Here is a 25,974-nt window from a genome sequence, read left to right as displayed (position 1 = left end):
GTCAAATAAGATGTAATCCCTTTAATAAAACTCATGAAACGCAGTGTATCAAAGGAAAATAATCCAACAAAAAAGCAAGTTGATAACATTTACAACCACACAAAAAACTGTACAACTCTATATGCCTGGAGTCACTGCTAATTTTGTAAAAAAAAAAAAATATTAATTCACTTTTCTGTGATGAGGGGAAACTCTGGAGAGAAGGGGGCTGTATAATGTGATAGTTTTTTTCCCCCTCAGATACAATAGTGTAACCTTCGTACACACCTATGCATCAAGGTGGCAGTTGAAGTATTCCTCCACTGCCACTACAGCAGTGGAAAGGGGGGGGGGTATCTCTAAACAGCAGGTCTCTATTTGTACAATATGTCATAGTGGCCGGGTCTATAGAGGAGGAAGACACGAGGCTCGCTGCCTTCAGGGAAGACGTGGTGGTTAACGGAGCCCCCCTCGCCCCGGTCCATGTACTCCACTAGGATGGACACGTTCAGGGCCTGGGCCAAGGCAATGATGTGGATATGGTCACTTTCTTTAGACATGGGCTCCACCTCCTGCATAATAAACACACAGAGGACAATTGAAGTGTTTGGTGACTTGTTATTGCTGTTAAACAAGACGGGAAAAGTCCTGAAGCCATTGGACTGTGCATGCTTCGTACCCAAGAGAACCACATAGTATTACTAGTTCTGACTCATTGGCCCCCATCAAAAGCACACAACCAGACTAAATTCAAACCATATGTAAACAAATCCTCAATCTAGCTTCTCGCCTTGAACCAGCGTTGTGTTTATTAGAACACACTGTATAAAAACAACATTTAGCACAAGAAAAACAAGTGTTTCTTATTGGACGAGTAGAGATAGTTTCACCCCGTTTCAGAGCGTTTTCATCCTCTTCGTGCCTACTGAACACGACGCAATAGGAACCCACCTGCTGGCAGAACTCCTTGACGGAGCGTCCACCCTCGATGAAGTGCTGGAAGAAGCCGTGCTCCCTCTGCAGGTAGCCTGAGGTGAGCAGCCGCAAGTACACCACGATGTAGTCTGACACGCTCTGGTCTCTGAAGGAGCCCAGCAGCTCACGGAGGCCTGGCTGCTTCTCACACAGCTCCAACAGGTCCATGAACTAGGGGAAGAATTAACAATAATATGGTCAGTTAGGTGAAGTGACTAACAACTGTTAACAGTATATGTGTAATGTGTGTGCGCGCTGTCACTGTTGTTCATGTGTGTGTAACAATAGAACGGCAACTCACAGTATTGTGGAAGTCTTCGATGGTGAACTCTGTGAAGCCTTGGTTTACCAGGTCCAGTTTGCTCTTTGCTGCCACTGCTTTGAACCTACAGCGACATACATTGCATCGGTATTCAGTACCTATTAATGCAGCGACACTAATCAGATGACATCCATCTATCGTATTACAGTCGGCTTTACCGAACATCAAGGATCTATATGCACTATGGAAGAGTTATGTTACCTCTGCAGCTCTTTGCTGTCTTCTAGCAGCGATTCGAGATGTGAAAAGCCAAAAGCTCTGTAGAAACAGTTCCCATCTGGCCGCGTCTTACGAATATACGAGTATTTTTTGTGTAAATCCTAAGGGGGGAAAAAGGGACATATACAGAGTAAATACAAACATTGTGACTTTTTAAAACCTTCATTGGATGTTGTGGTCATAAGGAACCCTTTCGCCTTAAACCAGTAATATAATAATCAAAATAATAATAGCCATTTAGCAGACACTTTAGTCATGGGTGCATACATTTTACATATGGGTGGTCTCGGAATCAAACCCACTATCCTGGCGTTGCAAGCACCTTGCTCCCGGCCAAGCAGAGCGCAGAATACATTTCAGCCCACGAAGAGAAGCACGAGATTGAACTTCACTCAACTTTCTAGAGTTTTCCCTGTTAGTTAACACTATCAACGTTTCCCTTTCCTGTGGCAATTGTGATTGAATCAAAGCAATATTAGCCACTTTTAATGCAACATACCGAAACAAAATGAACTATGCAAGATATTTTGTTGTAGGCATAATGCATCGGAGTACGCACAACTCAGCCCATACTCCACAGAGAACAGTGCGGAATAACCAATCAGAGCTGCAGCAGGGCTATATGCAAATAGACCATTGCCATATATGGTTCTGTACCATTTACTCTGAACTGGACTGTGTTTACAGCTGTGGTCGTGAGTAGATGCACTTGTTTTAAGATCAAAGCAAGAGCTGCATGTAGCCACGTGTGCACATTTTGTTCATATCCTTTGCTAGTTATTGAGTTATTAGTCCAGTTATAGATAACTTGTAGTCAGCAATAGGGGAGTGATTGCTTCCTACAAGAGCACAAAACGTGTACATTTCTAGACATCTTTGAAAAGTGAGTCAGGTAAAGAGCTTTTTCTTGTCTTAAAGCAGCAGTGTTGTATTTTGAGACAGGCTTGAATAAGCTAAGTAGCCAATGGGCAGAGGGTAGCATCATTTGTCTGATTCTCTGTAATAATGATATGAGAATAATGTTATTTTGTTAAGTGGTTTCTTGCATCAAACAACAACATTTTCAGTCAGCTCCTTGTCTGAAGGACAAGTGGATAAACAGGTTAATGTCAAGCCCTGCATGTTTTTTTTTTCAAAAGTCTCATGGACTGTAGGCCTACATTGAACACCACACATTGGCTGCTACTGTAGGCTGAATGACAGAACAGCTATTTCCATGTTGTTTTTTATGGTAGGCCTAAATTATGATCAAATAGCCACAGTAGCCTACTTGGCCACTGTTAAAACTGTAACTTAATGCGGCTACAGCCTCAGGGTTCACAGTAAATGCAAGCTGGAAGTTGCACAACATTTTCACAATGTTCAAGTTTGCGCTCAGCAGACCTGAAATTTGCTCAGTGCCCAAAAATTTGAGGGAACATTTCAGAGGACCTGTAGAAAGTGATGCAGATTCACATCCTGTAATACAAGAATCTTGTGGTTTTACTTACCTTGATCTTGAGCTGATAAATGGTGTCTTCTGTGGCATACTCTCTCTGCAACACTGACAGTTCCTGTCTGTCTGATACTAAAGGGATGCTAGTTGCGATCTAGACAGACAGACACACACACACACACACACAGTTAATGCACAGATGTTTTATACTCATGGATTTATAGAAACCGATATAAAACAACAGGGTCAGCGTTTAGACAGGCAGCCCAATTCTGATATTTTTCCCCCGCTAATTGCTTTTTTGACCAATCAGATCAGCTCTGAAAAAGATCTGATGGGAAAGGATCTGATGTGATTGGTCAAAAGCCCAACTAGTGGAAAAAAAATATCAGAATTGGACTGCCTGTCTAAACAGCCAGGGTGATCCAAAACATGTGATGCAAAGGCATGCAGTTCAAACTTTTCCACATCTGACTAATTAAAAAACATTATCAATGCTTATTCAAGTGTAAAATCTCTCACCTCCTGCTGGATTCTGTCCTGCTGAGCCATAATGGCCTCATCATAAGCGAGGCAGTTTACTCCTCCCGCTAGAGAGAAGAAAAACAACACCATAGAAGTTTGTAAAATCGCAGTGCTAGCTGTGCCACTAGAGATCCTGGTTCGAATCCAGGCTCTGTCGTAGCCGGCAGCGACCGGGAGACCCATGGGGCGGCGCAAAATTGGCCCAGCGTCGTCCAGGGTAGGGGAGGGAATGGCCGGCAGGGATGTAGCTCAGTTGGTAGAGCATAGCGTTTGCAATGCCAGGGTTGTGGGTTAGATTCCCACGGGGGGCCAGTATGAAAAAATTAAATAAAAATGTATTCACTAACTGTAAGTCGCTCTGGATAAGAGCGTCTGCTAAATGACTAAAATGTAAATGTAAACATTTAACATGACAGTTCATTCACAGACAGTGACATGCAATGGTACTGTAGAAAGAGAAAATCGGGGTTTAATGTGTGAACTATATTACATAATGGTCATTGGGGTAGATGAGTGTCAACACACAACACCTAACGATAGGAAGCATATTTGCAAATTCATACTTCGGGATAGAATGCTGGTTATGTAATTTATACCACAACAACATGAGATTGATGACAGTATACATGTGGTTTAAGCAAATTCTGTAATCACATATCAGTCTATTGCTAATCAAAAGTATTGAAGCTGGTTCACTTGGGGTGCAAGTGCAACGATGTGGTCTGCGTCTGACCATATTTTTTGGAACAACTAGAATTGATTAACTAAGCTTGCTAACGTTAGTGCTAGCCAGCCAACTATCCAATTTCAGTTATGGCGTCAATAAACATTTGACAACCAATTGAAAGTCGGCAAAAATATACTGTGAGTGAGATCCTACATTATGTCACATAAAATGCTTAATGGTATTTACTCCATCCTCCAAAATAATATAGCTAGGTCAAAAATGCGTTTCTTTGTGTGTGACTTGAATGCTTTGGCCTCCCTCATTCCCTTCTCATATTCATGCAAGCAGCCTGTCCCTCAACTGCCATCACTAGATTTCCTAACCACATTACACCTCCATAAAAAAACAATGCATTAATAGCCGGAGCCGGTTAGATTAGTTATCTGTCGTTTTGATGTTGTTTCACTCACCCTCCATCTCTCCCTGTGTTGTTTCCTGCTGCTGCTCCTCCGCCATTTTAGCTGTAGAATTCTGTTTCCTACGTCTCCCTGACCTCATTCTAAACTTCCGGGTTACACTAGTAGTCCAGGGGTGTAATCTATATCTATATGTAAATCCTGTAATCATTATAACAAACAAACGGAAAACTACAGTTTCTATTGGACATATTCAGGTAGGTCCCTCCCCTTTTCGTTCTGTTTGGTTCCCGGCGAATACACACCCTGTGCCAGCAAATTGTTATTTTCTCTGACAAATGCACATAAATACAGATATCACACATATTTAGAACAGGTCATTCGTTTCCTGGATCAAAGAACTAGCTATTATATACTTTTTTGTTGTTGTCATTTAGCATTCGCTCGACTTACAGGACCAATTAGGGTCTTGCTCAAGGGAAAATCAACAGAATTTTCACGGTGGGGATTCGGACCAGCGACTTTTCTGTTACTGGCCCAACGTCCTTAACCACTAGGCTACCTTAGTTTTTTGTAGGCCCTCAATCTCAAACACTTGGGTCAGCTCATCTGCAAATGGGTTATACAGTGCATTCGGAAAAGTATTCAGACCCCTTGTCTTTTTCCACATTTTGTTACGTTAGTCTTATTCTAAAATGGATTGTTTCTACAACTTGGAGTCCACCTGTGGTCAATTCAATTGATTGGACATTATTTGGAAAGGCACACACCTTTCTATATAAGGTCCCACATTTGACAGTGCACATCAGAGCAAAAACCAAGCCATGAGGTCAAAGGAATTGTCCGTAGAGCACCGAGACAGGATTAAGCAATTGGGAGAGAAGGGCCTTGGTCAGGGAGGTGACCAAGAAGGTGATGGTCACTGACAGAGTTCCAGAATTCCTCTGTGGAGATGGGACAACCATCTCTGCAGCACTCCACCAATCAGGCCTTTATGGTAGAGTGGCCAGACCCCTAAAGGACTCTGACCACTCTGACCCTGGTTTGATTCCAGGCTGTTTCACAATCCGGCCGTGATTGGGAGTCCCATAGGGCGGCGCACAATTGGCCCAGCGTCGTCCAGGTTTGGCCGTCATTGTAAATACGAATTTGTTCTTAACTGACTTGCCTAGTTAAATAAATAAAATGAGAAACAAGATTCTCTTTGGCCTGAATGCCAAGTGTCACATCTGGAGGAAATCTGGCACCATCCCTACAGTGAAGCATGGTGGTGGCAGAGTCATGCTGTGGGGATGTTTTTCAGTGGCAGGGACTGGAAGACTAGTCAGGATTGAGGGAAAGATGAACGGAGCAAAGTACAGAGAGCTCCTTGATGAAAACCTGCTCCAGAGCGCTCAGGACCTCAGACTGGAGCAAAGATTCACCTTCCAACAGGATAACAACCCTAGGCACACAGCCAAGACCATGCAGGAGTGGCTTCGGGACAAGTCTGATGCTCCCCATCCAACCTGACAGAGCTTGAGGGTCTGCAGAGAAAAATACAGGTGTGCCAAGCTTGTAGCGTCATACCCAAGGAGACTCGAGGCTGTAATCGCTGCCAAAGGTGATTCAACAATGTACTGAGTAAAGGGTCTGAATACTGATGTAAATGTCATGTGCTTATTTTTTTATACATTTGCAAACATTCCTAAAACCATCATTATGGGGTAGTGTGTAGATTGAGTGTGAGGGGGAAACTATTCAATCAATTTTAGAATAAGGCTGTAATGTAACAATGTGGAAAAAGTCAAGGGGTCTGACTACTTTCCGAATGCACAATATGTAGCCAATTATTTTATATACATACACACGATATGACAGGAGGCGCTGTTTTTAAGCCACCACTCATCCATCTTGGCACTCCACAACCTGTACAAATATTTTGGTATCTATTGGTCTACATTTAATTGAAATACTGTAGAATTTAATTCATGCCTAAGGAGGCCTGCGTCTGACTGCAAATATGGCCAACAGGTGGCTTCAGAAATCCAGGGTTTAAATACATAATTGGTTACATCCAATGGTCCATATACGCACACATCTCGGTTTGACATAGATAATGGTCAAATCGTTTCACCGCGTATAATGCACGTGAAGCAAAAACAATTTTGAAACAATGATCAGATACTAGATTTGGATTACTTGTTTTTATTGAGTTAGAATATCAAAAAGGTAATTTCGTGACTTTAGTTCAAGCATCATATGCCAGAAAAAGGAATGCAGCACAGTTTACTTTAGGTCCAAGAACCGTTGTTGAGAAACCGTTCAGCGCTTCTGGTAGTTCATTACATTGGCGAGGATCCAACCAGAAGGTCCAAGTATGGTCAATGCAAAAATACTCATGACGAAAGCTGTTTCCTGTGAACAGAGGCAGACAGGACTGTCATACTCATACACGTCACCCAACAACACAGGTTGGCAAGTAATATTGCCACATTGCCAATAATAAGGCATGCAAGAACTGCATTAATTTAAAAGTCAACATAATTTTGATAAGTTTGTTTTAACTTCGGTGCACAATTCAAATCAGCTAACTAATGTCTGAACTAGCTGGCTAGCTTCAACGATGGCCTACTCACAGAACAAGAAAATAACAAAAAAGGTTTATAAATATCTTTGGCCTACTCACTGCAGCGCCGATGTTGTCTTTAGGGGGTTTACTGGATATGTTTGCTCGCTGGTTGATTGCATGTGTCCTCGAAGCCACAGTTGACCGTACTTTCAGCATTCCGCGCAGAAGGCCTGACATGATTCAACCGCTTCAAAAGGCTTCGTTTAAAACGCTAGCTTGTTTGTTGCGTGTACTTTGCGTTGGCTTTGTTTGCGATTTTATAGTCCTTGCCTGCGGACCTACGTCATACGATCTTTAAAACTTTTCGCGTGGAAATTTGCTCAGTTTTGATTGGTAGACACAAAACCATCTAGACACACAAGTGACGAGTGAATGTAGCCATTTTGGAATGTAACAAAATATCAAACAACAATTGTTGTAACTTTGTCTCCTTTATTGACTGTTGTTTCACATTGACAAGAGAATGCAGAGTTTGAAGCTTTCAGTGCTTTTCAGACTCTCTCTAAAGGAATAAAACTACTGGACACTGCAATCTTTATCAACTCCACACACTCAATTACTAGTCCTTCAGTAGTGTTAACTTGAAGTCCAAGACTTCCAAACAGTGAGAAATACTATTGTACCAGAAATGCTTATTTATCTGAACATCAAAAAAGACTAGCTGCTTAACAGTGAGAAGTCAAGGTGGGCTCACTTTAGGCTGAACAACTACAGACAGCTTAGTTAAGGCAGCATTATAGTCACTCTGAGAGGTATTAGGCAGAGAAGGTGGAGGAGAGAAGGCTTAGTTTGTTGCACTATATGAAGGATCATTTTCCAACACTGGAACAACGTTTTGAGGATATACTGATGGGATCATTCTAAACAAAACACAGCTTATATCATAAAGTATTTTAGTAATAAGGATTGTGTGTGGGCTACCCAAAACACAAGCATTAATAACACGCACAAATGACTACATTTGACATACAGACATACATTGAGCAAACAGTCTTATAACATCGAGGATCACGCATGTCAACCTAGTCCCTTCAACTTGAGTGGTTATTTGGTGCAGATATGAATAAAGAGGTGGTCCTTGGCAGGCCAAATCAGTAGTGTAGAATCACAGTGTCTATGTGAGAAGAACGTGCTTATTTTGAATACTTTATTTTGATTAGCCTCTATGTCCCATCATGTCTCATTCTTGGAAGACATGGTTTTGGTACCATTAGACAGTGGTGAGGTTTCCAGCTACTTGTTGACCCCACTGACTGTTAAAGGGTGTATTCTCTGGCCATGTTAGCTTAAATGTTGGTGAACAGTGTTATTGATGTTATTAATGTTGCACAAGCCAGTCGACTATGCATTGCTGGTGCATGTGAGAAGGTGAATGCTGATTTTGAATTAGCCCGTTGAGAAAATGAATGCTGAATGTCGAGGTTGAAAGTGGTATCAGGTTATTGGCCATCACGTAGCCGGACAGGGGTTGCTACATGTATAGTCAATCATCAACTAATACTGACCACAATGAAAATGTACTAGTTACAGGGGAGCTTTCAGGTTTCTAAACCTTTTCTCAAGTTAAAATGGTTTTCTTGTGGAATAGCCAGAGGCAAACCCAGAAACTGGGGCTGTGGAAAAACCAGAGGTTGGGGATGTGGAAAAGCCAGAGGCTGGTTTTGGGGCTGGGGTTTATTGGCGAGGATCGTCTGGGGCAGGGATCCTTTCCAGGCTGGGCTCCATGCCCCAGATCTCCCGGGCGTACTGGGAGATAGTGCGGTCACTAGAGAATTTACCACAACCGGCGATGTTGTGGATCACCATCTTGGTCCATTCTTTAGGGTTCTGTTGGGATGGATGGGAAGAGAGGGGAATTCAAACCATTGCAGAAGGAAGGAATACTGTTATGTTATGTATGTGGAAACACTCTTACAATTGGCAGGGGAATAGTCAAGTCACAATTTATTTATAGAGCATTGAACAGGTCTTGATACAGAAAACAGGGCCTCCTGAGTGGCGCAGCGGTCTAAGGCACTGCTTCACAGTGCTAGAGGTGTCACTACAGACCCGGGTTCGATCCCGGGCTGTATCACAACCGGCCGTGATCGGGAGTCCCATAGGGCAGCACACAATTGGCCTAGGGTCGTCCGAGTTAGGGGAGGGTTTGGCCGGTGGGGCTATACTTGGCTCATCACGCTCTAGTGACTCCTTGTGGCGGGCTGGGCGCCTGCAGTCTGACCTCAGTCGTCAGTTGAACTGTGTTTTCTCTGACACATGCGGGCGGGTGTTGAGATGCAGCGATGAGACAAGATCGAAATTGGGTAGAAAAAGGGGGTAAAATACAACGAAAAAATAGACAGAAAACAATAGATTTTCAAGCTTTTCTGTCTGACCTTGTAGAGAGCACTGACTTTCTCCTGGCATTTGATGTAAGCTTCGTAGTCAGCGAACACCTTGAATCTGCAACACAAACATCATGCTCGGTTAGACATTGTCTGGCTGCGTGTATAACAGTAGAGTACAGTGTGTCTGCATTTGGGTATTGGTGACTCAGCGTTTTCCCCCACCTGTCATGGTGCAGCAGCATGTTGACGATGTCCTTGAAGAGGTCGTGCTGGTCGGGGCTAAAGAATCCACCAGCGATCTGGTCCATGGCCTGCTTCAGCTCAGGAATGCGGTTGTAGTACTCCATGGCATCATATCTGGGAAGAGGATACATTTATAAAAATCCATTATGGGATGCTCGCCAGTTATCATCCTTCATTCCAAGTCATACAAAAAGCTGTCTCTTTTGGTTCTATCCTTTACCATGCAAATCGTCTTGGCTTCTCCACCAAAGTTGACCCAGTAAGCATCCTTCCACGTCATCCGAAATGTTCTCTCCTTAGCTATCATCCAATCCCAATCCTCATGTCTTCTTCTCCACCATCTCTGATCAGAACCCTTCATCCATCCATACATCCATCCATTCACCCCGCCACTGTCTTACCCACTCTTGTCCATGGCGTCAACGTCGTCCACCCTCATGCCGAAGATGAAGAGGTTCTCTTCTCCGGCCTCCTCGGCCATCTCTACGTTGGCTCCGTCCATGGTGCCGATGGTGAGCGCTCCGTTCAACATGAACTTCATGTTGCCAGTGCCAGAGGCCTCAGTGCCAGCTGTGGAGATCTGCTCAGACAGGTCGGACGCAGGGATGACTGGAGAGAGAGAGAGGGAGAAGGAGAGAAACCGAAACAGAGGATGAGACAAGGCAGAGAGAAAATGTATGGCAGAAGTGGGAAGCCCCTTAGTTACACTCCAATGGGAACATAAATAAAACCAAGAAAGGAACAAGTATGTGAATGATTTACTTTTCTCGGCCAGAGTGACCTTGTAGTTCTCCAGGAAGATGACTTTGAGGCGGTCTCCCACCACAGTGTCATGGTTGACAATCTCTCCGATGGCAGTGATCAGCCTAATGATCAGTTTCGCCGTGTGGTAACCAGGGGCAGCCTGGGAATTTTTTTTGAATATAGAATCACATGGATGCCAAAATCTTATACAGAGGGCACAGATCTGTTTGTGCTGTCTTGCCAACTATGGTCGTTGTCTCCATAGCAGTTGGCAAAACAGCTCAAACTGATGTGGCACAGGCAAATAAAAGATATCTAATGAGTTTTGCAGTACAACCTGTATCCTAATGACTTGATCAAACTTCTATTGTGGCTCACCTTTCCTCCAATCATGATAGTCCTGGGGGTCCAATTCCTGTTGGGCTCCTTCTTAATGCCTGATTGAAAAAGAAGACAGGTTAACTTGGTTGACAGAATAATGTCTCTCACTAAAGCTGTAAAAGACCACTCACGGTTGTAGAGAGTGATGATGTGCAGGCAGTTGAGCAGCTGCCTCTTGTACTCGTGGATCCTCTTGACTTGAACGTCGAACATGGAGTCGGGGTTGATCTTCACCTTGTAGTGCTCCTCAAGATAGGCAGAAAACTTCAGCTTGTTCTCCTACAGATAGACACAGTAAAGTGTTAGAAGTTATAGCGTGGACCTTGGCTCGGACTGAGATGGTGACTCGAATGACAATGACAACATATTACAAGAGACTGTTGTGTTCTGACCTGTTTGACCTTGGCGATGTCATGAATCAAAGAGTCGTCATCCACGAATGTCAGCAACTTCTTCAGTTGGTCCAGATCGCGGATGTAATCCTCACCGATCCTCTGAACATTCAAACATACAGAAATAACCATTTTTAGAATAATAATTTCTCAGACACTACTGCGACACTTGCACCAACTGTCACTCCACTTTGGTTGTGATTTCGGCTACACTCCACCACATACCTCTGCAATGACTTCAGCCAGCCCAGGGTTGCACATGACCAGCCAGCGTCGGGGCGTGATCCCGTTGGTCTTGTTCTGGAACTTGTGGGGGTCCACCTCGTAGAAGTCCTTGAACCTAGTGGGCACAATGAGCGATTGATAGATCAAATCCCATTTAACATATTGGGGCCAGTGGAAAAACAGGGAACAATAGAGCTAGAGATAGCATCATAGCTAGCTAGAGATAAAACAAACTAAAACAATGTTTCTTCGTACAGAGTTGCTTTGAGGATGTCCGAGTGGATGCGGGCCACTCCGTTGACGGCGTGGGAGCCCACGATGCACAGGTGGGCCATATTGATCTTCTTCTGGTCGCCCTCCTCCACTAGGGACATGCGGCGCAGACGGTCATGGTCCCCGGGGTAGAGCTTAGCGATGCGCTGAGGGAAGAAAAAGGAGAAAGAGGATTGGAAATAATGACCTTGACAACATTCACACCCATTTGTTTGCATCACATTGAGGAAGCAAATATTGGGGGATATGTTGTTGCTTTTTACAGTAGCTAACTCTTAATCCTCTCAGGCACGTGAATATATGTTTACAGTATATTCTCTCATATACAGTGCATTCGGAAAGTATTCAGACCCCTTCACTTTTTCCACATTTTGTTACGATTAAATTGTTTTTTTTCCCCTCATCAATCTACACACAAAACCCCATAATGACAAAGCAAAAACCGTTTTTTTTGGAAAGTTTTGCAAATGTATTACAAATAAAAAACAGAAATACCTTATTTACATAAGTATTCAGACCCTTTTATATGAGACTCGAAATTCAGCTCAGGTGCATCCTGTTTCTATTGATCATCCTTGAGATGTTTCTACAACTGGATTGGAGTCCACCTGTGTTAAATTCAATTGATTGGACATGATTTGGAAAGTCACACACCTGTCTATATAAGGTCCCACAGTTGAAAGTGCATGTCAGAGCAAAAACCAAGCCATGAGGTTGAAGGAATTGTCCATTGAGCTCCGAGACAGGATTGTGTCGAGGAAGAGATCTGGGGAAGGGTATCAAAACATTTCTGCAGCATTGAAGGTCCCCAAGAACACAGTGGCCTCCATCATTCTTAAATGGAAGAAGTTTGAAACCACCAACACTCTTCCTAGAGCTGGCCACACTGCCAAACTGAGCAATCAGGGGAGAAGGGCCTTGGTCAGGGAGGTGACCAAGAACCCGATGGTCACTGACAGAGCTCCAGAGTACCTCTGTGTATATGGGAGAACCTTCCAGAAGGACAACCATCTCTGCAGCACTCCACCAATCAGGCCTTTATGGTAGAGTGGCCAGACGCAAGCCACTCCTCAGTAAAAGGCACATGACAGCCTGCTTGGAGTTTGCCAAAAGGCACCTAAAGGACTCTCAGACCATGAGAAACAAGAGTCTCTGGTCTGATGAAACCAAGATTGAACTCTTTGGCCTGAATGCCAAGCGTCACGTCTGGAGGAAACCTGGCACAATCCCTACGGTGAAGCATGGTGGTGGCAGCATCATGCTGTGGGGATGTTTTTCAGCGGCAGGGACTGGGAGACTAGTCAGGATCGAGGGAAAGATTAACGGAGCAAAGTACCGAGAGATCCTTGATGAAAACCTGCTCCAGAGCGCTCAGGACCTCAGACTGGGGTGAAGGTTCACCTTCCAACAGGACAACGAAACAAAGCACACAGCCAAGACAATGCAAGAGTGGCTTCTGGACAAGTCTCTGAATGTCCTTCAGTGGCCCAGCCAGAGCCCGGACTTGAACCTGATCTAACATCTCTGGAGAGACCTGAAAATAGCTGTGCAGTGACGCTCCCCATCCAACCTGACAGAGCTTGAGAGGATCTGCAGAGAAGAATGGGAGAAACTCCCCAAATACAGGTGTGCCAAGCTTGTAGCGTCATACCCAAGAAAACTCGAGGCTGTGATTGCTGCCAAAGGTGCTTCAACAAAGTACTGAGTAAAGGGTCTGAATACTTATGTAAATGTGATATTTCCTGTTTTTTTTTTATACATTTGCCAACATTTCTAAAAACCTATTTTTGCTTTGTCATTATGGGGTATTGTGTGTAGATTGATGAGGGGAAAAACTATTGAATCCATTTTAGAATAAGGCTGTAACATCACAAAATGTGGAAAAGGTGAAGGGGTCTGAATACTTTCCGAATGCACTGTATACGTACACTCGTATGGCTATAATACTGTATGCTACAGGAGTGTTTGACTATACCTCCAGGTGACGTCGGTTGATCTCGTAGATGATCTCCAGGTGTCTGGGCAGAAGGTTATGGAGCAGGTCGGTGGGCCAGCGCTCCAGGGCCTCAGGCAGGACGGTGTGGTTGGTGTAGGCACAGGTACGTGTACAGATGTCCCAGGCCTGAGAGATGGGGGAAATACAAAGATAAATGTAGAAGGAAATTGTTTTGGTTAATGTTTGGTGAATCCATTTAGGAGCATTCCCCCATTTGTGGTAAGTATTCTTTACACTTGTATGTATCATTGCTTTAGCAGGGGGACCAGCACTATACCTTCTCCCATGTCTGGTGCTCCGTGTCCAACAAGATCCTCATCAGCTCAGGGATGGCCATGGCAGGGTGGGTGTCGTTCAGCTGGATGGCCACCTACAATACAGGCAGGAGAGAGGACATCAGACAATACATTAGGAAGACACAGTTAGGGGAGGAAACTGTTGCATGTGATCGCATAGTCTCACATTCAATGAATCAATCAAATGTTTTTATAAAGCCCTTTTTACATCAGCCGATGTCACAAAGTGCTTATACAGAAACCCAGCCTAAAACCCCAAACAGCAAGCAATGCAGATGTAGAAGCACATTGTGTCTTTGACATAGTACCGCAGTGTGCTCAATGAACAAAGACATTTGGAGAGTAGATGGTACTTTGATTCATATTGTCCAGTTCCAGGACGCTAACGGTATCTATCCTATCTATCTTACCTTGTCAGGTAGGGTGGAAAGGTCAACGCGCACAACCTCAGTGGAGCCGAACTTGGAGGACTTGAAGCGACGGACGATGTCCTGCAGAGTGGCTGCCACCACAAAGTACTCCTGCTTCAGACGAAGCTCCTTCCCCTCGAAGAACTGGGGTCAAACACAGGAGCACAGTCCATCACGCTTGTTTATTATGATGTTCTCAGAGAAGTGCTTTGATGACTCAGCTTAAATGCATTCTTACAGGAACCTGTATCTATAGCAAGCAGTAGACATAATACTTTAAATGGATAAAATGTTTTGACAGCATTAGGAAAACGAATTGATTAGTTACAATGAATCGTCATTGTAGATAAGAATCTGTTCTTATAACTCGTCTGGTTAAATAAAAGTTAAATCAACACTGGGTTCTACTCACGTTGTCATTGGGGTACAGAACACGGGAGATGTTCTCAGCCAAGTTTCTGTCCAGCACAGCCTGAATGTAGCCACCCACATTGACTGTAGAACAAACAAACATGCTCTGGTCACATCTAGCATTTCAAATGCCTTGCTTAGTACATTTTACATTTTACATTTTAGTCATTTAGCAGACGCTCTTATCCAGAGTTAGTGAGTGCATACATTTTTTTTTTTTTTCATCCAGCTCCCATCATGACAATCAACATCATGATTGTTGAATTAGATTACGGATAATTAAAGTGATTGTTGAAATTAGATTACTATTAATAATATTATAAAGGTTGTAAACATTTTCATTAATACATAATTTAATCAGTAGGTTTAAACAATAAACCAGACACAGACAGTCCAGAAGTAACTCACAGTCTTTCAGGTTGAAATCACAGGGGGCCTTGGCGGACCACAGTCTCATGGTGTTCACAACATTGTTCCTGTAACCAGGGACTGGGGTGTCATAAGGAAGGGCCAACACTACCTGTTAATGTAGAAGGGCCAAGTAATGTTTAGTTATGTCCACAATTATTATTATTTCTATGTTGTATCGTCTTTATGTAGTCTCTCACCTGTGTATCGACCCATTTCACACCCTCGGGGGTGTGCTCCACTCTGCCGTAGAAGTGGACGGGTCGCATGTACTCAGGTCGGGCCTTCTCCCAGGGGTTGCCGTAGCGCAGCCAATCGTCAGCCTCCTCTACCTGTGGAGAGATGTAAATCAATACGATGTACAATGAGTTGATTATCATGATTATACAGCATCATGAGTTTACTATGACTCGATTACAAATATGTGCAAATGTGAGAAATGATTCATAAAATAATTTGACCATCTAAAGCACATGACTCCAACAAGCACCGAAAATGACTTATTCACTGACTAACATGCAATCACAGACATGTACATACATATAGTAAACTTTGCGAGTCAAACTACCTGCCAGCCATTGACAATTTTCTGGTTGAAGATGCCAAACTCATAGCGGATGCCATAGCCGTAAGCTGCCAGTCCCAGAGACGCCATGGAATCTAGGAAGCAGGCTGAGAGCACAGGGGGATGTGACGGAGAGATGGGGTGAAACAGGGTTGTCCTGTCCACTGAGCATCACTGTCGTTGGCCACACTATTTTTAGGGGTGGGGGGAGCAGCGAGGTAGACCAATAGAGAGCCAAGGAGGAGGAGGAGGAGGAGGAGGAACTCACCGGCGAGCCGTCCAAGGCCACCATTTCCCAGGCCGGCATCTTCTTCAATGTCCTGCAGCTCCTCCATGTCCAGGCCCAACTGATGAAGATGAAGATAAATTGTTAAGATTTATAGTACTTTATTAGTCCATTATACAAAATAAAATGGAGGGAGGAGGGAGCCGCATTAGTCTATTAGGAAAAGCTTTTGCTTCTGAATACATTTGCTTCAATCTCAGAGCAGGGCAATGTACTTGAAATTCTTAAATAAGAAAGTATCCTTGAATCTTGCATGAAGCGTGAGAAAAAGCACACATTTTCAGTGGCATAAATGTTCAATGTGCCAGTTCCATACCCTCTGCAGTGTATGTCAGACACAATGTACCAGGTTGAGGTAACTATGATGGGGCACTGTCATGGTCCAGAAGTGGCCTAAGCCCTATCCATCTCTCACCTGATAGGTAGCCTCGTCGCATGCATTCTCCAGAGCCAGGTTCACCATGGTATTCTGCAGGGTGCGCCCCATGTAGAACTCCAGGGACAGGTAATACACACGCTACAGAGGAACAACAGGGGAAGGCTCATCAAGGAGAGTTAATGCAGTACAGTACAGTATATTGTCTATATTCAACACACCATCAGCCACCCAACAGTAGTGGTTGCCCTGAGAAATGCCACGTTATCTATGCTTCTCTTATTCTATTGGAGAGGCAGCGGCTGTGGCAAAGGGGAGAGAGCAGGTGCTGCCAACCACAGGAGTGCTATTGTTGGCAACCAGTCAAGCAACAGCTCTTTGTGAGTGCGTTGGACTCACTTGAAACTCTGTGCCAGTGTATATCAACAGCTTCAACAGAAGTCTAGGTTTAGTTTCTGTAAGGCACGCTTGGTTCACCCATAATAACCTATTTAAAGAGTGCTGAAAACAGTGGCAGCATTATGTTCCTGGCCTGAATCTCTAACGGATTAATCAACACTATACTTATGTCCGTATCAGATTACTCTGCAGCCTGTCTCCACCCACTACAACGTCATACAGAGGAAATGTACATTGTATATCATGTTATCGTTCAGGTTACAATTAATGTATGTGGTATGTTACTCACACTGAAGCTACAAAATGAAAGGACTCTCTGCTTGACTATTTCTATAATATCGTTGAGCAGGATGGCGTGTTCCTAAATGGGGAGGGGTTTTCACCTGAACCTTTGATTGACCTTTGACATTTCAAATGTTGTTCTTCGACAATCGGGGGAATGCAAATGAGGGCATGGAAAACAGAGTGCACCACTGTCCCATTAAGTGTGACTAAGATTAGGTGACAAAGGCATCCAGTCCCTGGATATAAATATAGCAGCATTGGTGATCAGCTCCAAAAGGTTAGAGCGACTAAACAGATTGGTGCAGATGGGGTTACATAAACACACAAAACAACAGGACGCATATTATTACTGTGGGTTGTAAATTTGAAGACTTTTGGGAGCGTGGATTGTTCTTCTGCTGGTGAAGCTTGCATAGCCATATTGTTATGTGAAATGTACAAATGCTAAAAATGTAGTTGAACCCGAGCTCGATCACTAGTTAAGGATTAGTGTAAACAAATTATAATATATTTGTTAGGGGGCATTGGCCAAATATGATCTTAGGGACTTTGGCTTTATAAAGGTTGACCTCCGGACACTAATAAAAATGAATGTCATCCAAGGCCTATAGCTCAGGGCCAGGAGTCTAATGCCACTGCAGGCCTTTTCATTTACATTTATGTTCTAAGTTACCATATCATACAATCAACATGATATGTCTGCTCTTCTGCACAAAAAAAATGCAGTTATTTTGTTCCCATACCAACCAGAATAATGAATGTGGCTATACTGGTATGATGCTGATTGTGTGCTGCACAGTGCTGTAGCCTAGTACACAATGTTATATCAGCGTTATTGGCTCTGGTGCATTCTGGTTCAATTCATTGATAAATCTTTGTTTCTGTATCCCTTGGAAATTACATAATAAGACATGTTATTGCTTCATGTACTGGTGCCAGTGATATGTATGAAAATGAGAATGTTAATACGGGCCCCGAGTAGCTCAGTTGGTAGAGCATGGCGCTTGCAACGACAGGGTTGGGGGTTCGATTCCCACGGGGGACCAGTATGAAATAAAAAAGATGCACTAACTGTAAGTCGCTCTGGATAAGAGCGTCTGCTAAATGACAAAAAATGCAAAAGAAAAAAAATATATAATTCTAACCGCTAAAATCCATCTCCAAAAGAATTTAACACATATGTATTTTGGCTACTATGTAAACATATTGGTTTGGGTTACAGCAACTTCTAGGCTATCCTATTACGTAATACATATTTAACAACCAGTTTCCTGACTCCCGTTGAACGGTGCGCTGCATTAGTTTCATTCTACAAGTGTCAAGCACTAGCTTGAAAATATTTCCATTTCCATTTCAGCTATCCATGCATCATCAGATGCATTCACTGTTAGAATAGAGAGAGTCAAACGTTTACTGAATCCATATGTTCTCATCCAGAGATGCACAACATGGTTATATAACTCGTAAGGGGCTTTGGAGCGCTCAATGTGGAATTCGGCATTCCCATGTTCACCGCATAATCACATTGAGGATTAAATAGGTAGGCTACTGTCCCCTCAATTAATTTAAATACATGTTATAAACATAACATTTCTGTAACTATAGCGTCTGCAGCGCATCCCTAGTCTAGACTTCAGCATTATTGCACGTACTGCGCAGTGATATTTCCCTGGGAAGCCATCCCTCCCACTTTCTCCGGAGTCTGACAGAGGCGTACGTGCCGAGTATCGTGCGAGGGGATGGGATCACTGTGTCACTGCGGCAACCCTGCTGCTTGCTTACTTTGGGGTCTTTCTCATAGTAGTGCTGCTGCGTCCTGATCCATCTGCCCACCAGATGGTCGCGGACAGTGTTGGCCAAGGCGAAGTAGTAGTCCCTTTTGGTCGCCACATTTCGGTCCTTTACCAGCGTAAAGTGGAGATGGCGATTAAAATTGGTCTTAAGGTCTGAAACATTTTCCACTCCTGCAAGCCCTCGCACCGATATCTGCTTCCTCTTATCCTGGTCTGTCAGTGGCTTGGGCATCTTGGTAAATGCGTATTTTCTATTGTGCGACTGTAGATCCGAAAGGCAAATATCAACCGAGGATGATGAGAGATGGCGACTGTAATTACTGAGCGTGTCACACTGTGTGCCCTTCCTCTCTCTGTCTCTTCAAAGTATGGACACCGGAGTTGGTATGCCAGTCCTGCACTGTTATAAATAAACGCACCCACAAAATGTCGAGCAAATGGGGCGGGTCTTACAGAAGCTCCAGCCCAACTGACAGTTGACCCTCTTCGTGACAATAATGGTTAGTGCTATGCGGTATCCTTGGGACGTCCCTACACTAACCCTAACCCCTAACCATAACCCTAAACTTAACCCTTACCTTAACCATTGGATATTTCAACTTCAATGGCCTTTGATCCCGGACGTCCCAAGGATTCCGGATAGCAAAGACCATGAAAATATGCAGGGTTATTCACTATTAATGAGAACCCCCCCAAAAAAACTCCCTCGAAAAGCTGAGAAGGGATGATGGCATTGAGAGGTGTGCATGAGGGGTGTGAGCCATGTAGCCTATCAGCTGTCGGTACTGCAGTGATGTATAGCCTATTATTTGGGAAGAAGATTCTGTCGGCCTGGATACATGCACAAGTACAGTGAAATGCCTTTCGTACCGGACAATGAAGTATTCGCTGAGCTCTATCACATGTCTATTCCGCAGAAAACACAAATATGCTATTTAATCTATGCAAAGCTATTGTATAGGGTACAGTGCTAGAGGGTGCTTTATCCATGAGATCTGACAGGGTGGTGGTGGACAGTCTTGGTGGAGAATACATGCAACAGGTCCTCAAAAAACTCTGTGCATTGACTGTCCTAGCCTTTTTTATTGAGGATATCACTTTATTTTCCTCTCCAGGACCAATAATCCACCCCTTTAGGAATGAAAACCATGAAAACTATTAATAGCCACGTTGTATAGAAGACAAATAAAACGCCATGAATGACAGTAGCAGAAGGACATGGCAGAGTAATGACATTGTAAAATGGTCAATTACCATTAACTGGACTTTCACATCCTACACACACACAATGGACGCGTTCGACAAATATCACCGCCTTTCAGTGTGTTGCATTATGAGACATTTCTACTTTTTCGGTGGAGTTTATCGACGGTTGGCATCCAACGTTATGGTGCATGAGATTTAAAAAAAATCTGACTTGCGCCTGAACTTTACAGAAATAATGTGACCAAAGGTCATGAAGTTTTGACCACAGTCGACTGCAAGTTTCTCTTCACCAACTTCCTCCTGCAGCCACCGCCTGCATTTTGGGAGAATCTATTGTCAACCAATCATTAGGGTGTTTGTTTGACCCACGCGACGTGACCAAGTACATGGCTGAAACCGGAACTAATATTTTCCCAGATTTGATGCACCTGTACTGACTTCGCCTTCTGGATGGTAGCGGTGTGAACAAGGCGTGGCTCTGGTGGTTGACGTCCTTGATCTTTTTGGCCTGCCTGTGACATCGGGTGCTGTAGGTGTCCTGGAGGGCATTCAGTGTGCCCCCGGTGATGCGTTGGGCAGACCGCACCACCCTCTGGAGAGCCCTGCGGTTGCGGACGATGCAGCCCGACAGGATGCTCTCAATTGTGCATCTGTAAAAGTTTGTGAGGGTCTTTGGGGCCACGCTGGATTTCTTCAGCCTCCTGAGGTTGAAGAGGCGCTGTTGTACCTCCTTCACCACACTGTCTGTGTGGGTGGAACATTTCAGATTGTCAGTGGTGTACACCGAGGATCTTGAAGCTTTTCACCTTCTCTATTATTTCCCCAAGATTGTTCAAGACTAGGCTGTAGGACATTTAAAATATTAATACTATATTACAATTGACATGTTTATGGCTTAATGAAGATGAAAACTATAGTACAAAATTCAAATTTAATAAATGATAAAGAGCACAGGAGACAAAACAGTAAAACAAAACTTGTATTCTTGGATGCAGGACTGCAGATACATTGTAGTACACAGAAAACAGCCTCATACCAAATATTTTTATAACTAAACCAAGCTAGACCACTGCCTGTCATTTCCAACGGGAACAAATGAGCCATAGCGGCCAGAACAAGCAAGGAGGGCGGCAGAGCCAAGCACGAGCTAGCGAGATCCTATTGGCGCGTTCTAGTATTATCAGCATATTTCCGTTAGGGAACGCCTACTCTGTGAAGTGCGCGTGTGCAATAACTCAATTCACCTTTGCACTGCTAAACACCACCATTAAAAAAAATACTTTTGCAAAGGGTATAGTCTACAAACCTTAGTCCACTATGCTCATAACAGATTTTAGTTTTGGGAACAGAAAACTGTATTGAGATCAAATGTTTCATCGATGAGAAACTTTGCTGAATGTCGGCCCAAATCCATCTCGTTCCATCTTCTCCCACTGCCCGCTAGGTAGGCTTCCTGAGTGGAAACGACAAGTGGATGCTTCTAATTTAAAACATCCAGTGAAATATCGGTCTCATTGTTCTGTGCTCATACCACTGAGCTTTTATCTGAACTGAGCAAGCAAGCCTTCTGTTTAGACTACAGATCAAAACAATGGTCTGTGGAAGCTATATTCATGCATCAGTGAGGAAATAAAGACATTGTTAACAAGGCAGAGAAAAACAAAACACTGACTGCAAAATTAGTTAAAGATGATCAGTTTAATAACAATCAAGCAACATTGCAAGGACTATTAATTCAGGCTAGACCCAACACAACATAAGGCTGACAAACCATTTTCAAAAATAGAGTAAAAATTACAATTGTATATTTAAGCAATAAGGCACGAGGAGGTGTGGTATATGGGCAATATACCACGGCTAAGGGCTGTTCTTACGCACAACGCATCGCGGAGTGCCTGGACAGCCCTTAACCGCGGTATATTGGCCATATACCACAAACCCGAGGTGCCTTATTGCTATTATAAACCGGTTACCAACGTAATTAGAGCAGTAAAAATACATGTTTTGTCATACCCGTGGTATACGGTCTGATATACCACGGCTGTCAGCCAATCAGCATTCAGGGCTCGAACCACCCAGTGTATAACGTCATCTAACATAGTTGCTTGAGTTAATGAGGAAAAAAAAGAAACTAACGGGAACAGAAATAGGGTTGTTGTGATGTTGTTGGAGCAATTCAAGCATGGCACACAGCTACAGATCAGAGCAAGGATTGGAAAGGTTGTTAACAGAACAATCAAGCATCCAATCAGACTTCCTTAGAATTTTAAGTAGTTCAGAGCATCTCTTAAGCCAATCAGCTGTAGGATGCAAAGTCCTATTCCCTGCTGCATCCTCATGGACCTACATTCATTTGTGTCTGGGGAAAAAGCTCACCAGAAACAGCTGAAACGCACAACTTGTTTTCTTCGGAATAAAAGAAAAAACTACAGTATTACAAAGACCCGTTTTTCTGACAAAATAATTGAGAGGGAGGTGCCACATGCAAGAAATCGGGTTCAATTAGAAAAACAGCAGAAAAATATTCAGCTCAGTGAAACCAATAGCAAGTGAATGGAACATGACTATGAATGAAGGCCGTAGCCATTGGACTACCATGCCTACAAAATTGGCTGGATAATCTGAACAGTAAAAGGTCATGTAGATGACAACACAATGATGGCTAAGCTTGAGCTCGACTTTAACAGATCACCCCAAATCCAATGTATCCATGGTAAATATCCATCAAACAGCTGTTATAACTCACTAAAATACACTAGTTATATACTTTTAGGTAGAACTAAGAGGAATGAGAATAGGACATCCACAGTCCAGTCGGCAAACCAAAGCATATACATGTCTGAGGTGGTTTATTTGGTGTGTATGGTGAGAACGTTATAAACCAATCATGGAGGGAGTAAACCCTGAAAAAAATAAAAGCCCTGGAAAAAAATGGACAGAGAGCTTATACCGAGTGATCAAAAACACTAACTTTAACAGAAACATTAAGTTAAGCAAATTTACAAATTCAACCACACCACCTCCTTGTTTGATGAGTTTCTCTACATGCTAAGCAGGACTGTGTTTAAGAAGCGTATAGCACAGGTCATGTCACTTACATTTAAAAACAATATGCCCTGGGCAGAGCTGTGCATCAGTCCATTGGGTAGCTGGTTGTGAATGTTTTGCTGTGAATCCTTGGTGTTGGGGAACATCTGGGAGGGCTGTGCGGTTGAGACTGGGGAACGGGGCAGGGGCTCAGTGGGTGTTTAATTTTGGGGGGGTGGAGGTGGCGGCGCAGGGGGCATACCGAAGGGGGGCATGCCTGGCACCCCCATCCCCATCATGGTGACAAAGTTGGAGGGATCCATGGGCGGAGGGGGGGGTGGAGGGGCGTACATCATGCCGGCTGAGCCGGGGGGTGGGGGAGGAGGGGGAGGTGGGGCGCCGGGGGGGAGAGGTGGCTGGACCCCGGGCGGAGGGGGGACCATTGAGGGGTTGCCCATGGGGGGAGGGGGCTGGGCGGCCGAGGCAGCGGACTGTTGGGGCTGCTGCCAGGGGGGCAGGTTACCAGTGCCAGGACTGGACGTCGTGGTGGTATCTGGGGAGGAAAAAACTTTAGTTAGTGGGAGAGACTAGAAATAACATGCAGCACTTATTCAATGTTATAAATCCCTCTAATATCTTACAGTAGTAAGGAAATACTTCAACATTCTAATGTAAACCAGCCATGTAGCCATTTGGTACTGGCACTGACCCTGTACATAGCTTCCTCTCTTATTTCTCATGTTTTTTTATTTTATTAGTTTGATATTGAATACTGCACTGTTGGGTAAGGCTTGCAAGTTAAGCATTTCACTGTACTTGTGCATATGACAAATACAACTTGAAGTGTCAAATTAACAGCTACACGAAAAGTGTGAGAAACTGGCCGTACACAACTGTTTAACTGGCTGTACGTGTTTGTTTAACTGGCCAAAGCTGGCGTTCTTACTCTGTTGCCATGGCAGTGGTGCACTAGAGGCCATGCTGCTGGTAGGAGGGGGTGGAGGGGCCTGCTGTTGCCATGGAGGCAGGGGACCTGACGGTGGTGGGGGAGGCTGGTTGTTCGGGGGTGGAGGTGGTGGCGGCATCATGGGTGGAGGCAACAGACCTGAAGACAAAGAAAATATTAACCCTTTACACTCGTGGGAATTGGGCTATATGGATAGGGCGAAATGTAAATGTTTCTTACAGAAGAAATATGAAAAGCATAAGCATGGTAGCAATCTAAAGGGAACAGTTTGAATTATTAGACCAAAAGGTGAGGACAACAGTTCATCCGACAAGACTGAATCCAAACACGTATAAAAACACTTGATTTTATGTTAATTTTACATTTACTGTACTTTTCGCTGCATTTGTTGATAACGAAATCTGAAAATACTCTGGATACATTCAGTAACATAAGAAAATTCCTGGAAAATGTGGGGTAGGTGCAACATAAGCCAAAGGAATTACAAGGGTTTGAGTAAAAAGACTAACTGGTGTCTCCAAGTGGCTAGAAACGCCTCTCCAAAGTGTGCACAGTTCCTGTCATTTCAATGCACTTTTATGACTCAAATAAAAGTCTTCAATACTTTTAAAAAGCAATAAAAACAATTGCAATAATAAAGAAGAGTCTTCAACTACAAGGTGCTGGTTTGAGCTCTCCTAGATGGGTCGCTGAGGAACGACAGGAAGCACATAATTACTGTTGTTGTTTACGCAATCCAAAAACGGTCCATTAGAAATCACAGTCTGGGTCAGGTGGGCATAACTTGAAAGCCTGTTCTATTGCCAACATGACTAGCTAAGTTATAAAATAAGATATTACAGTTAGGCTTTCACAATGCAATTCAGGGAAACAGATCATCATTTTGGTGAGCATTGACAGGAGTCATGAGTGCATTCAGGTGAGTGTGTCGCAGTGAATTTTCTTCTCAATAGACAAACATAGGCTCATCCTGTTCAGAACAACCCAGGGTATGACGCCACGTCATCTTGTAACTGTACATCAAACATAGTGATCAAAAACGGTATATGACATGAGTGTTATGATATGGAAATGTGAAGTGCACATTTGGCTTGCTTATATGACATCAAAGCGCTCTTTATTATAATCTTCAACGTCTCATCTTTCAAAATACATAGTCCTCTTAATCTACAGCCTTTCCCTCACTAAGACAACAAAAGCCCAAAAGTTACACAATTAGCAGGAGGGATGGGGGAAACTTCTTGTTGTGCGCCGTTCTCAAGTTCAGAACGCCTGTCAGTCAAAACCCATACAGAGCTGTGAAGCGCAGAGCTCTGTCATGTATAGCATGTTAGTGTACAGCCACTGCGTTCCAATTGGGGTGTTTAGCAGTGCCCAAACCTGCCCTTTTCAAGCCGGGTATGAGTATAAAGGGCTACAGGACACAATTATGATGCTAAAACTGATTAGACTGCGCAGACTAAACAGATGGCTTCTCTGTATTGCCTTCATGTGTACATGACACCACAAATACAGTTTACAAACAGGGAACACAAAATGAAGACCTGCAAAAATGAAAAACATTTCAGCGTCTCTTTTCAGTGTCTCTCTTACCCATATGGTGTCCGTGTCCCTGGCCCATGGGGGGCGGTGGGGGCTGCATCCACGGGGGTGGCATGCCATTGTTGGGGGGCATGGGGTGCCCTCCCATGTTGGACATGGGGGGTGGGAAGTTGTGGTGGCCTCCATGACCTCCATGACCTCCATGGTTGCCATGACCACCGTGTTGGTTCCCATGACCACCGTGTCCGCCGTGGCCTCCGTGCATGCTGTGGA

The 25,974-nt window shown here is 43.8% G+C and overlaps 3 protein-coding genes and 1 long non-coding RNA gene across 5 annotated transcripts in view; 1 reads left to right on the top strand and 3 right to left on the bottom strand.

Moving 5' to 3' along the window:
- Positions 1–6: 6 nt before the first annotated feature.
- LOC121571114 (ubiquitin thioesterase OTUB1-like) lies at positions 7–4,680 on the bottom strand. The gene is made up of 7 exons (XM_041882418.1): positions 4,593–4,680; positions 3,453–3,520; positions 2,986–3,084; positions 1,478–1,596; positions 1,256–1,340; positions 931–1,125; positions 7–551 (listed from the first exon to the last, which is right to left on the bottom strand). Exons 1-7 carry the CDS (start codon positions 4,678–4,680, stop codon positions 354–356), a joined length of 852 nt encoding a protein of 283 aa, XP_041738352.1. The 3' UTR covers positions 7–353.
- A 28-nt stretch (positions 4,681–4,708) lies between these two features.
- LOC121571115 lies at positions 4,709–14,532 on the top strand. Its single transcript, XR_006001648.1, has 4 exons — positions 4,709–4,795; positions 13,716–13,833; positions 13,988–14,073; positions 14,445–14,532. It is a non-coding gene; the product is annotated as an uncharacterized LOC121571115 (long non-coding RNA).
- On the bottom strand, positions 7,562–19,378 carry LOC121571112 (glycogen phosphorylase, muscle form). Its single transcript, XM_041882417.2, has 20 exons — positions 18,949–19,378; positions 16,522–16,623; positions 16,089–16,167; positions 15,824–15,927; positions 15,456–15,587; positions 15,256–15,367; positions 14,849–14,931; positions 14,437–14,580; positions 14,008–14,100; positions 13,710–13,856; positions 11,717–11,880; positions 11,462–11,576; positions 11,237–11,338; positions 10,976–11,123; positions 10,842–10,900; positions 10,482–10,623; positions 10,121–10,328; positions 9,699–9,833; positions 9,525–9,591; positions 7,562–8,976 (listed from the first exon to the last, which is right to left on the bottom strand). Exons 1-20 carry the CDS (start codon positions 19,189–19,191, stop codon positions 8,824–8,826), a joined length of 2,532 nt encoding a protein of 843 aa, XP_041738351.2. The 5' UTR covers positions 19,192–19,378; the 3' UTR covers positions 7,562–8,823.
- Positions 19,379–22,169: 2,791 nt separating this feature from the next.
- Positions 22,170–25,974, bottom strand: part of LOC121571111 (splicing factor 1) — a 14,382-nt gene continuing 10,577 nt past the window's right edge. For both annotated transcript variants that reach the window (XM_041882415.2, XM_041882416.2), the window contains 3 exons: positions 25,753–25,974; positions 24,139–24,297; positions 22,170–23,745 (listed from right to left, as the gene is read on the bottom strand). The exon at positions 25,753–25,974 is cut by the window's right edge and continues 46 nt beyond it. In XM_041882415.2, the coding sequence (XP_041738349.2) occupies positions 23,414–23,745; positions 24,139–24,297; positions 25,753–25,974 (713 nt within the window). In that variant the 3' untranslated portion in view covers positions 22,170–23,413. The remainder of the gene's footprint in view (positions 23,746–24,138; positions 24,298–25,752) is intronic.

Source organism: Coregonus clupeaformis, chromosome 8, assembly GCF_020615455.1.
Source record: "Coregonus clupeaformis isolate EN_2021a chromosome 8, ASM2061545v1, whole genome shotgun sequence".
NCBI classification, from domain to species: domain Eukaryota; kingdom Metazoa; phylum Chordata; class Actinopteri; order Salmoniformes; family Salmonidae; genus Coregonus; species Coregonus clupeaformis.
The sequence above is the reverse complement of the archived record's forward strand: the minus strand, read 5'-3'. Positions and strand labels throughout refer to the sequence as shown.

Coding starts and splice junctions, on each gene's coding strand:
- LOC121571114 (XM_041882418.1), bottom strand. CDS start 4,680: ATGAGGTCAGGGAGACGTAGGAAACAGAATTCTACAGCTAAAATGGCG. Junction 3,085..3,452: donor AGGACAGAATCCAGCAGGAG/GTGAGAGATTTT, acceptor CTGTCTGTCTAG/ATCGCAACTAGCATCCCTTT. Junction 1,126..1,255: donor TCGAAGACTTCCACAATACT/GTGAGTTGCCGT, acceptor TTCTTCCCCTAG/TTCATGGACCTGTTGGAGCT.
- LOC121571112 (XM_041882417.2), bottom strand. CDS start 19,191: ATGCCCAAGCCACTGACAGACCAGGATAAGAGGAAGCAGATATCGGTG. Junction 11,881..13,709: donor TCAACCGACGTCACCTGGAG/GTATAGTCAAAC, acceptor TTCTTCCCTCAG/CGCATCGCTAAGCTCTACCC. Junction 9,834..10,120: donor GACGCCATGGACAAGAGTGG/GTAAGACAGTGG, acceptor TCCTCTTCCCAG/ATATGATGCCATGGAGTACT.